At 51.0% G+C, this 12,114-nt stretch overlaps 1 protein-coding gene across 1 annotated transcript; it reads left to right on the top strand.

Moving 5' to 3' along the window:
* Positions 1 to 985: 985 nt before the first annotated feature.
* Positions 986 to 12,108, top strand: GINS2 (GINS complex subunit 2). Its single transcript, XM_078063246.1, has 5 exons — positions 986 to 1,169; positions 2,127 to 2,241; positions 7,299 to 7,398; positions 11,477 to 11,603; positions 11,874 to 12,108. The coding sequence occupies exons 1-5, from the start codon at positions 1,080 to 1,082 to the stop codon at positions 11,997 to 11,999; spliced, it is 558 nt and encodes a 185-aa protein (XP_077919372.1). The 5' UTR covers positions 986 to 1,079; the 3' UTR covers positions 12,000 to 12,108.
* Positions 12,109 to 12,114: the final 6 nt, after the last annotated feature.

Consider the following 12,114-nt stretch of genomic DNA (forward strand, 5'->3'; position numbering starts at 1 on the left):
CATGTTTACTTCTTTCTTTCGATTTTATTTATTTGTCAGATAGAGAGAAAGAGCACAAGCAGGGGGAGCTGCAGGCAGAGGGAGAAGTGGGCTCCCCGCTGAGCAGGGAGCCCGACGTGGGGCTCGATCCCAGGACCCCGGGATCATGACCTGAGCCGAAGGCAGACGCTTAACGACTAAGCCACCCAGGAGCCCCCAGGAGTGTGCATGTTAACACTCAGAATCTTCTAGGGGATTCTGACATAGAAGAGAGTGTGAGAACCACTGCTATTAGGTCTTACATAAGCGCACTGTATATAGGGACGGACAGAGAAACTCATCAGGACGTGCGGCAGCCGTGCAAACCTGCCCGTTCCTGAGTCTCACCTGGGGTGCTTGCCAAAGCACATACTCTGAGTTTCTGAATCGGAGGATGTGGTGGGGCGGGGGAATCTGTCTTTTTATAGGTCTGACCAATATGTGAAGAGAGGACAGAAGATTGTGAAGTTAAGGGAAACAAGGGTTCGTCTCACTCCGATGGGGCCTGGGCCCCGTTTGTCTAGCCAGGTCACAGCCATGACCTAATAATAAATGCATTTACTTCTGGCCCGGCGCGGGACCCAGTGTCCACGTGCTCCGAACTCCACCCCCAGCTTGACTCAGTGTAGGCGCCCGGGACAGGTGAAGGGACACGGAAGCGTGGAGGCAGCATCAGGAGGGCGCGCAGCGCCAGGTGCACCGCGCGGTGCCCCGCCCACGAGAGGAGCGCGGCGGGGCGGGGCCGGGCCGCGGGGGGGGCGGGGCCCCGGGCCTGTAGCTTGGGGGACCGAGCGGAGACGCTGTGGGGCGTGATCTGCTCAGCCTCGTTGACGTTCGCCAATCCGTGGGCTCGAAGCCGCCACGGTCCCCGCCTCCCTCCGCCACGGGGAGAGTGCCGCGTTGCTATTGGCTGGCCAATTGGCTGGCCTATTGCTATAGGCTTCCGGCGCGGGGGGGCGGGCCCCGCGTGTTGGCGGGAAAGCTGCGGCCACGGCCCTTTCCCCGCCGATGGTGAGGGGCAGCCAGGGGCGACGTGTCCCGGGCGGGTGGCTGTGGCCAGCATGGACGCGGCGGAGGTGGAGTTTCTGGCTGAGAAGGAGCTGGTCACCATAATCCCAAACTTCAGCCTAGACAAGATCTACCTCATCGGGGTAAGCGCTGGGTCGGCCATTTGCCTCAGGCCCCAGCGCCGGGAAGGGGCGGTAGTGTTGGGGCTTCCGCGGACACCCGCCCGGCCTCCGACTCGCCGAGTGGTCAGGGTTGGGGGGGCGGCGCCCCGAGTGGTCGGGGGGGAGTACCGGCTTGGGGGACGCCGAGTGGTCGGGGGGGAGTAGGGGTGAGGGGACCCTGAGTGGTGGTGGGGGGAGTGCGGGGGGACGACCCGGGGGTAGAACACGGAGGGTGGAGACGCCGAGGGGTCGGGGGGGGGAGTAGGGGTGAGGGGACCCTGAGTGGTGGGGGGAGTGCGGGGGGACGACCCGGGGGTAGAACACGGAGGGTGGAGACGCCGAGGGGTCGGGGGGAGTAGGGGTGAGGGGACCCTGAGTGGTGGTGGGGGGAGTGAGGGGGGACGACCCGGGGGTAGAACACGGAGGGTGGAGACGCCGAGGGGTCGGGGGGAGTAGGGGTGAGGGGACCCTGAGTGGTGGTGGGGGGAGTGCGGGGGGGGGCGACGCCAGGTGGCCGGGGGGGAGTAGGGGTGAGGGGACCCTGAGTGGTGGTGGGGGGGGGCGACGCCAGGTGGCCGGGGGGGAGTAGGGGTGAGGGGACCCTGAGTGGTGGTGGGGGGAGTGCGGGGGGGGGTGACGCCGAGGGGTCGGGGGCGGGGGGAAGGATATGGGCCGCGTGGCCGCAGGGGGGTCGAAGAGCTGGGCGAGGCTCTCGGCCCGGGCGCAGCGCCTCGCGGTGCTGACGGCAGGAGACCGGGCTCAGGTGGGTGGGCCAGGCGCGCAGGTGGGCTCGGAGCTGCTTTACTGTGTTCACAGCTGGGCTTTTATTTCCTTTGGGTTTCAACTTCTGCAACGCCCTTTCCCTTGTCGGACAGCAGTGGGGTCCAGCTGTGCCTTTGCCCTGTCTGCTCTCACCAGGATCTGGTCTTCCTTCGGCAGGGGGACCTGGGGCCTTTTAACCCCGGCTTACCGGTGCAAGTGCCTCTGTGGCTGGCGATTAACCTGAAGCAGAGACAGAAGTGTCGGCTGATTCCCCCTGAGTGGATGGATGTGGGTAAGGACCTGGGTGGAGCGGGGCCAGGTGACACCCTCCCTCACGATGGAAGCACCAGCCCTTCCCACTTCCTCCATCATCCACTGGTCAGCTGAAATTAATGAACGGTTGGCGCTTCACCTCAGTTTGCTCACCACTATTACTAATGTATTAATCTGAGGCATCTATACCAAATTTCGCTCAGATTTTGATTTTAAGATATTTCAACTTGCTTTAAAATTAAGAATTTTGGGATGCCTGGATGGCTCAGTCGGTGAAGCGTCTGCCTTCTCAGGTCGTGATTACAGGTCCTGGGATCGAGTCCCACATGGGGCTCCCTGCTCAGCGAGTAGCCTGCTTTTCCCTTTCCCTGCTCTTGTGTGCTCTCACTCTCTCCTAAATAAAAATGTTAAAAAATAAAAAATCATAGGGGCGCCTGGGTGGCTCAGTCGTTAAGCGTCTGCCTTCGGCTCAGGTCATCATCCCAGGGTCCTGGGATCGAGTCCCGCATCGGGCTCCCTGCTCAGTGGGGAGCCTGCTTCTCCCTCTGGCTGCTGATCCCCCTGCCTGTGCTTTCCCTCTCTCCCTCTCTCTCACTCTCTAATAAATAAAAATTTTTTTTTTTTTTTAAAGATTTTATTTATTTATTTGACAGAGAGAGACACAGCGAGAGAGGGAACACAAGCAGGGGGAGCGGGAGAGGGAGAAGCAGGCTTCCTGCCGAGCAGGGAGCCCGACGTGGGGCTCGATCCCAGGACTCTGGGATCATGACCTGAGCCGAAGGCAGACGCTTAACGACTGAGCCACCCAGGCGCCCCTCTAATAAATAAAATCTTAAAAAAAAAAAAAAAAAGGCAAGGACACTATGAGTCAGGCACTCTCAAATACAGTTTCAGAAAGATTGGGCATTTTCTCCTTCTGGTCCTAAAGGTGGGGGGCGGTGGGGGGAGGTTGGCCCTGGAGGGTTTGCAACAAAGGGAAACACCCATTCCCAGTTCCTTTTGCTGAGGGGCACTTTGGCAGCGAACCCCGCCAGGTCTGACTGTTAGCGCTACATCTCCTTCTGGCAGTTTCGGCCTGCCCAAACTGAAGGTGATAGGGGCAAGAGCCTGTCTCATTGCAGGCCAGTCAGAAAAGTGGAGAGAGTTAGCCTGACCCTTTTCACAGGCCAGGGCCATGCTGGGGTGAGCAGTAGTGAAAGCTCACTAGTTGGTCGGTAGAGCATGCCCAAGAGCCAGCTGCCCTCTGATTCTGCCACTGTAGAGTTCCACCTGCTCTTATACTATGAATGGAAACACCTAGTAAGTCCGTTTTTGTCTCTGACTTCTCTGACGCTGTCTTGTTTTGTTTTTAAAGATCTTATTTGACAGAGCACAAGCAGCGGGGAGTGACAGGCAGGAGGAGAGGGAGAAGCAGACTCTCTGCTGAGCAGGGAGCCCTACTCAGGGCTCCATGCTAGGACCCTGGGATCATGACTGGAGCTGAAGGCAGACGCTTAACCCACTGAACCACCCAGGAGCGCTGTTTTGTTTGTTTTTGTTTTTGTTTTTTTAATTTATTTGAGAGAGAGTGCACACTCATGAGGGGGTAAGGGGCAGATGGAGAGAATCTCCAAGCAGACTCCCCACTGAGCGCAGACCTCTATCCCATGACCCAGCGATCATGACATGAGCTGAAAGCAAGAATCGGGTGCTCAACCAACTGAGCCACCCAGATGCCGCTCTGGCACAGTTTTTGAGATTCGTTCCTATAGTTGCATGGAGCATTACATCATTCTTTTATTGCCAAGTACTATTTCATTCACGGTAGAGTGTTCCACAGTTAGGTCACCCATTCTTCTGTTGGTAGATATTTGGATCATTTCCTATTTTTGGCTATTGCTAATGAGGCTATTATGAACATTCCTGTCCTAAGTCTTTTTGTGGATACATGTTTTTAATTCTCTTGGGTAAATACCTAGGGTCATAGGGCAGATGGTGCTTGACTATAAGAAATTGCCACCTAGCCCTCCAGAGTGGTAGAGCTCTTCTGATCCCACCAGAAACATGTGAGAGTTCCTAATGTTCCACATCCTGGCCAACAGTGGGTGACATCTGTTTGATTCATTGTTTGATTCATTGCAATTTGAACAGCAGTATTTCATACTCTGATTTAGATACCTGAAAAGAATCTGTCAACTGTATAGAGAAGATGTGTGTGGGGAGAGGGCAGTAGGGAGTTACCCAGGCTGTGAGTAGTTTTACCAGATGATGGAGGTGGGCAGACATGGTTGGAGTCTAGGCATATTTCGAAGGAAGAATCTGCAGGATTTGCTGAAGGACAGGCTGTGGGATCTGAGGGAGGAGAGAGAAGAATGCCTGCCAGGGTTGCTGCCCCGAACTACAGAAGGACACGGAGTTGCTGTCTCCTGAGATGGGGAAGGCTGCGGGAGCATTAGGGCTGGGGTAGGGACCAGGAGTTGGGGTTTGACCGTGTCACACTGGAGGTGCCTATTAGGTGCCTATTAGCTATCTAGGTAGATATCTAGATATCTAGCTAGATAATGTGGGCAGGAGTATTTAGTCAGGAATTCGGTGAAGGGGCTTATTTGGGGATACAAATGTGGAAGTCCTCATGAGTGCTTAGGTAGTATTTAAATGAGGCAGAATGAAATCACATGGGATGTGGGTTTAGGTGGTAAAGGGGTCAGGGATCTGAGCTCTATACCCCACTGCTGAGAGAGGTCAGGAAGGCCCAGAGGAACCGGAGGTAAGAGAACTCTGTGTGGTATTCCAGAAATCAAGTGATAAATATCCTCCAAGAAGTATTAATCTTTGTGAGATGTGAAGACAGATGGAACCATTGGGCTTGGCTGAGCAGAGGTCGTGGACCTTGGTGTTGAGTGGTATTGGTGGAGGGGTAGAATAGACACCCACCTGAGTGGTCGAAGAAAGGAAGTTAACTCTTGAAAAAATGGTTTGGTAGCTGGTGTTGGGAGGATTTTTATTTTAAGATTTTATTTTTAAATTTTTAAAAGTTTTTATTTAAATTCAATTAATTAACATATATTAGTTTCAGAGGTAGAGGTCACGGATTCATCAGTTGCATGTAACAGTGCTCATTATATCACGTGCCCTCCTTAATGCTTATCACCGTTACCCCATCCCCCCACCTACCTTCCCTCCAGCAACCCTGTTTGTTCCCTGTAGTTGAGTCTCTTAAGTTTGTTTCCCTCTCTGATTTCGTCTTATTTTACTTTCCCTTCCCCTATGATTCTGTTTCTTAAATTCCATGAGTGAAATCATATGATCCTTGTCTTTCTCTGATTGACTTATTTCACTTACTAAGGTTTTATTTTTTATTTATTTTTATTTATTTAAAGTCTTTTTTTTTTTTAAGATTTTATTCACTCATTTGTCAGAGAGAGAGAGAGAGAGAGAGAGCGCGTGCGTGCGCACACAAGTAGGGGGAGGGGCAGAGGGAGAAGCAGGCTCCCCTCTGAGCAGGGAGCCTGCTGCGGGACTCAATCCCAGGACCCCGGGATGGTGACCTGAGCCACCCAGCTGTCCCTTATTTATTTATTTTAAAGATTTTATTAAGAGAGAGACAGAGAGAGAGAGCATGAGCTGGTGGGGAGGGGCAGAGGCAGAGGGAGAAGTAGGCTACCCACTGAGCAGGGAGCCTGACGTGGGGCTGGATCCCAGGACCCTGGAATCATGACCTGAGCTAAAGGCAGATATTTAGCCAACTGAGCCACCCAGGTGCCTGTATTTATTTTTATTTTTTGAAAGATTTTATTTATTTGAGTGAGCAAGAGAGCAAGCGAGAGAGCACATGAGCCAGAGGGAGAGGGAGAGAAGCAGACTCCCCTCTTAGTGGGGACCCTGACTCACAGCTGGATTCTAGGCCCCTGAGATCATGACCTGAGCCGAAATCAAGAGTCAGGTGCTCAACTGACTTGAGCCAGCCAGGCACCGCAGGATTTTCTTTTTAAGATGGAAGATGTTGTAGTGAGTTTGATGGAATGGTGAAGTAATGAGGACAACAGCGAACACTCAAGTGAGACAGTTGCTGGGGTGGTGTTCTGTGCCGGTCAGAGAGGAGGTCCAGGACACACCTGGAGGCCTGTTTCTTGTGCACAGAGACAGGTGTGGAGGGGGTTGGGAGCGGTGTGCTGGCAGGAGTGTGCAGCCTCTCAGAAGGGCATCGGGTTAGAGTGAGAGGGTGAATGGAGTAGGGGAGTAGATTGGGTTGCAGCATGGCACCAAGGGCCCCTGAAGAGGGGGCCCAACACTGAAAGACCCCGCTTCCCCGCACTCCCCTAGCACAGTTGTGTGTGTGTCCCTCAGCCTCAGTGGCCAGATTCAGGGCTTTCTCAGACCCATAAGATAGGGAGAGAGGGGTGCTGCTGCTGGTTGGAATTGGGATTCCACTGTGGGATTCCAGATGCTGGGCTTTAGGCCCTCTGTGATCATCATCCCACCCCTAGGCTGGAGTGGCCATGGTGTTATGTCCTCTTGCTCCCCTCTGAACAAGGCTTCGTATATACAAGTAAATTTCTCCAGTCACTGGTTACTCTCATCACCTTTTGCATCAAAGGTAGAATGCCTGTCTCCTTCCCTAAGAAAAGAACTTCTGACTCCCAGTTTCTCCAGTAATACATCCTGCAGGCCAGAGCAGCAACACCAACAAGAATTTACCACCTTCTATAAGAGAAACTTTTTTATTTTTTAAGATTTTATTTATTTCTTTGACAGAGAGCACACAAGCTGGTGGAGCAGCAGAGGGAGAGGGAGCAGCAGGCCCCCTGCTGAGCAAGGAGCTCGATGTAGGGCTGGATCCCAGGACCCTGGGATCATGACCTGAGCCTAAAGCAGATAGATGCTCCACTGACTGAGCCCCCAGGTGTCCCATAAGAGAAACTTTTGAGGAAATAGGCTGTGAATCATCTAGTTAGTGATATGTTATTCCAAAAAGTGTTTTTTCTTCATGTTTTTGTGAGTTGATCCAATAGATAATGTAGATACTTGGTAAATTTGGAAAGCTTTAACAAATATTTTGGGTATGGATGGTAAAATGTATACATTTCTAAATTTCAGAAAAGTTGGAGAAGATTAGGGATCATGAACGAAAGGAAGAAACTTTTACCCCTATGCCTAGTCCTTACTACATGGAACTTACGAAACTCCTGTTAAATCAGTAAGTATGTCTCCTTAGAGCCACATGTAAGGTAGAACTCCTGATTCTCATCCCTTACCCTGTTCCTCTCTTGTTCCACTTTTGGCTCCAAGGTGAGGGGGATCCCCGGGCATCCGTATCCCTGAGTCAGTAACCTGGGAGGCATTTGTGTGCACACACTCTTTTGCCTGGGCTTTCCCATTTGTCCTTTCCTTTTCCCACCCCTCCCTCTCCTAGGGAATCCCTTGCTACTTTATCGCTTGACATTGGACTCCGGTGAGTCTCCGTTATCCTCTCTAGCCTTTTTCTTAACTGTAGCTGTGTTTTACTGGTGAAGCTTTACCGCTTTGTCCTCCACTATGTGCATCTGAGTTCTTGCATGTCTTTCACAGGAAAGGCCAGAGGGCTCACACTTGCTCTGAACCCTAGCTGTAATGAAAGCCCACTGGTGGCAAAAAGTGTGGTGTAGTAGCTTCTTGTTTCCCTGCGTTCAGTTCTGGCTCCCCATTGGCTTTTAATTCATTCTCCACTTTGCAGCCCGAGTAGACTTTTAAAGATGGAGCTGCCACACGACTCCCCTGTTCCTTGGAGCCTGTCCAGGGTTTAGGCTAAAGTCCTCATGATAGCATACAAAGCACTGCCTAGCTGGGCTCCTTCTGCCTGCCTTTGTGGCTCCTACACACTCCTTCCTTCGTGGCTCCCTGATTCTCTGGGTTCCAGGCTGACATTGGCCTCTTCCTTCCACATACCAAGGTCCTCAGGGCTTTCAAATACTGTTTCCTCTGTTCAGTTAGTCCATCTGTTGTCTGTTCCCTCCTTTGGCTTATTAGCCTAACCGGTGTTCTCGCACAGGTTAAGGATGCCTATCCCCTGACAGCTCTGTAGCCCCCATGGCATTTGTCAGCTGTAATCTTCTAATCACTAGTCAGGCTGTGCCCTCCCACCCGTACCCCAGTTCTAAAGGGCAGGGACTGGGGTGCCTAGGTAGCTCAGTCGGTTAAGTGTCTGACTGTTGATTTTGGTGCAGGTCATGATCTCAGGGTTGTGAGATTGAGCCCCGTGTCAGGCTCTAGGCTGGGCATGAAGCCTGCTTGAGATTCTCTACCTACCCGCCCCCCCCCCCCGCCCCGGTGTGTCTGTGCACACATGTGCTCTCTCTTCCTCTAAAAAAATAAAAATAAAAAGGGCAGGGACTGCGTCTTATTTGCACTAGTATTATGCCTGGTGCATACGTGTTTGTTGAATGAACGAGTGAAATCAGCGGGGGCGGGCAAGCAAGTGTGGATGATTTTGCTTGGGAGATTAACTAGACTGTAATTTGCAAAATGTCAAGCTTTTGAAGTCAGCATGTTTTCTTTTTTTTTCTTTTTTTTAAGTAGGCTCCAGGCCCATCATGGAGCCCAATGTGGGGTTTGAACTCATGACCTCAAGATCAAGACCTGAGCTGAGACCCAAGTCTGTTGCTTAGCTGACTGAGCCACCCAGGGGCCCCTGAGCACCTTTTCATTGATGAAAGCAAGAGCAGAACTAGAACAAAAATTAAGAAGCTCCCTATTATCTGTTCTAGAGCAAGGCCTCCACTGCATGACACTATTGAATTCAAATGAATATTTGGGGTATGTAACATGGATTTGTCCTTAAATTGATAGGACGCTATAGTTTACAACATACGAAGCATTCCACTAGGTAATGGAGATAGTCACGTGGGCTTGAGCCCCACTTAGGGAGCAGTGTGAGCCTGTTAACCCGTAGTTCTACACTGCAGTGTGATCAGTCCTGTTCAGACCCTGTCGGACTGCAGCCCTAATGCCTGGTGGTGTCAGAGAAGGGATCCTTGGCTTGAAGGAGGAGGGAAAATTTACTAGAGAAGAGGATGCTATAGGTAGAAGGCAGGGACACGTGAACAGGCACAGTATGTTTGGGGAAGCAGAGCTGTTGGGGTTGATGTAGACTAGGTAAAGAGTTGGGGAGCTGAGGCTGTTACTCTGTGGCTGCAGTGTCCTGGGGAGGGTGTTTAGCAGGGATTGTCATCCAATGAATCGGAGAGTCTTCTGTGGCAGTGGGTAGGAGGACTTGGAAGGGAAAATATGGAAGCAGAGGTGAGGGGCCTGTTCACCTTTAGTTTTTGAAATTCAGATCTTATATATGCAGTTCCTGTTGAAACTTTGGTTTTATGATTCTTTGTAATTCATTTGGCCAAGGGACCTAATTTTACCTTTGTTCTGCACTTCAGTTAACAAATAGATGAGGTCCTTTGTTCTGTAACCTGCTGTTCAGAGCGTAAGATCCAAATGTTTGGGTCTTAAATACACTCCACTATGTAAATTTTATACCACTGATTCCCTACCACTAATCACAAGCTACTTTCAGCATGTGGAGAGGCCACTGTACCTTTCCTAGCATGCCAGGTGATAGACAGTGTTAGCTTTTGCTTTCATCTTTTTTGTCTTTTCCTTCAATGGTTAGTTTAAAATACAGCTCACAACAAGGGGCGCCTGAATGGCTCAGTCACTTAAATGTCTGACTCTTGATTTCAGCTCAGGTCTTGACCTCAGGGTCGTGAGTTCAAGCCCTGCATTAGGCTCCACGCTGGGTGTGGAACCTACATGGAGGAAAAAAAAAGGCTAAAATGGCCTAATGGCCTAGAAGGATCCAAAATGTAGCTCACGACAGGAAGGCTGTCACACTGACCCTCGCTGACTGTTCAGACTTTTACCCAGAATTCGCTGTGTATTGGTATGCTCGGTTTATGCTAATTTGCAATTTATTCTGTGGTTTCTGTAAGTGTACTTTTCTCTGTGGAGTGGGACAGTACCTAGCCTTCAGAGCTTCTGGGAGGATAGAAACGCTTTGTAGTGCCGAGCACTGTGCCTGGCACAGAGCTGTTGTTGTCTTCCCTTGGTGGGTTGTAAGCCCTTGGATAAATGATGAGGTATGAGCAATAGCAGTCATGACCTCTGAGCCAGCCCTTGAAGCAAATTCATTCAAGATGGAAATTCTATAGCACAGAACACTCAATTACCCCGCGCAGAGGATGTCCAACCTTTAGAGCTTATTCTCTGAAGTCCTTGTACTGCAGCCTGCCATGGGACACTTATGTGAGCACAAATAACTGTGTGGATCATGGTTGAATTTTCTTTCTTTTTTTTGGGAGGGGGGATTTTACTTGAGAGAGAGAGAGACAGAGATAGCCACAGACATAGCAAGAGAGCACAAGCGGGGAGGAGAGGGAGAAGCAGGCTCCCCGCTGAGCTGAGCAGGGAGCCCAATGCGGGGCTCGATCCCAGGACCCTGGGATCATGACCTGAGCTGAAGGCAGACATCCATCTGATTGGGCCACCCAGGCGTCCCATGGCTGAATTTTCTTTTCTTTTCTTTTTTTTTAAAGATTTTATTTATTTATTTGACAGAGAGAGACAACGAAAGAGGGAACACAAGCACAGGGAGTGGGAGAGGGAGAAGCAGGCTTCCCGCGGAGCAGGGAGCCCGATGCGGGGCTCGATCCCAGGACCCTGGGATCATGACCTGAGCCGAAGGCAGACGCTTAACGACTGAGCCACTCAGGCGCCCCCCATGGCTGAATTTTCTTGGCACCAAGCTTAACTGCTAGAAATTTTTTACATCTTAAAATTGAAAACAAAGGAAAACACATTTTGCTTGTGTTTTCCTGAAGCCAAGCAGCATTTTTTAAAAAGCCACTTCTAGGGGCGCCTAGGTGGCTCAGTCGTTTGCGTGTCTGCCTTCAGCTCGGGTCGTGATCCTAGGGTCCTGGGATCGAGTCCCGCATTGGGCTCCCTGCTCAGCCTGGTACTCCCTCTCCCTCTGCTACTCCCCCTGCTTGTGCTCTCGCTCTCTCTTTCTGTCAAATGAAAAAATAAAATCTTAAAAAATAAATAAATAAAAAGCCACTTCTACCTGGAAGGGTGCCCGCCTGGCTCAGTTGGAGGAGCATGCACTCTTGATCTCAGGGTCTTGAGTTTGAGCTCCACGTTCAGTGTGGAACCTACTAAAAAATAATACAGGCCACTTCCACCTGGATGTTGCTTTAGTTTACCAAGTGCTTCCTAATGTGATTTCCCCGCCGCCTGGCTTCTTTTAGTGCTTCAGACAACATCCCGAAAGCAGATGAGATCCGGACCCTGATCAAGGATGTGTGGGACACTCGCACAGCCAAGCTACGGGTGTCTGCTGACAGTTTCGTGAGACAGCAGGAGGCACATGCCAAGGTAGGTGCACGCAGGGCACGGGGGCCTCCCTGTGCAGCTGCCTCTCCTCCCATGCCCACGAAAGCCAGAGGCTGCCTGCTGGTGCCAATGAGTTGCCCCCAGCATCCTGTCTGCTTGGATTATTGCAAGCAGGGATTACTAGCTGTGCTGTGCCTTTAAAAAAAGAGAAAAAAAACCATTATTCATTGGTTACTTTTTTTCAGTAGATTTTACATTTTCTCAAATCAAACACTCCTCAACCAACCCAGTTGATTTTCTCTTGTGTTTTAGCTGGATAACCTGACCTTGATGGAAATCAATACCAGTGGGCCCTTCCTCACACAAGCCCTCAATCACATGTATAAACTCCGTACAAACCTGCAACCTTCTGAAAGCATCCAGTCTCAAGACTTTTAGAGAAAGACCTGAACTTGTAAAGAAAGGCCTTGCATCTGCTGGCCGGAGGCTTGCCAGGTGGTGTGAGTGCTCGAGACATGATAGAGGTACTATTATCTCTGGAGTTCTAGAACCC

The sequence above is a fragment of the Halichoerus grypus genome, chromosome 15, assembly GCF_964656455.1.
Source record: "Halichoerus grypus chromosome 15, mHalGry1.hap1.1, whole genome shotgun sequence".
Classification (NCBI taxonomy): Eukaryota; Metazoa; Chordata; class Mammalia; order Carnivora; family Phocidae; genus Halichoerus; species Halichoerus grypus.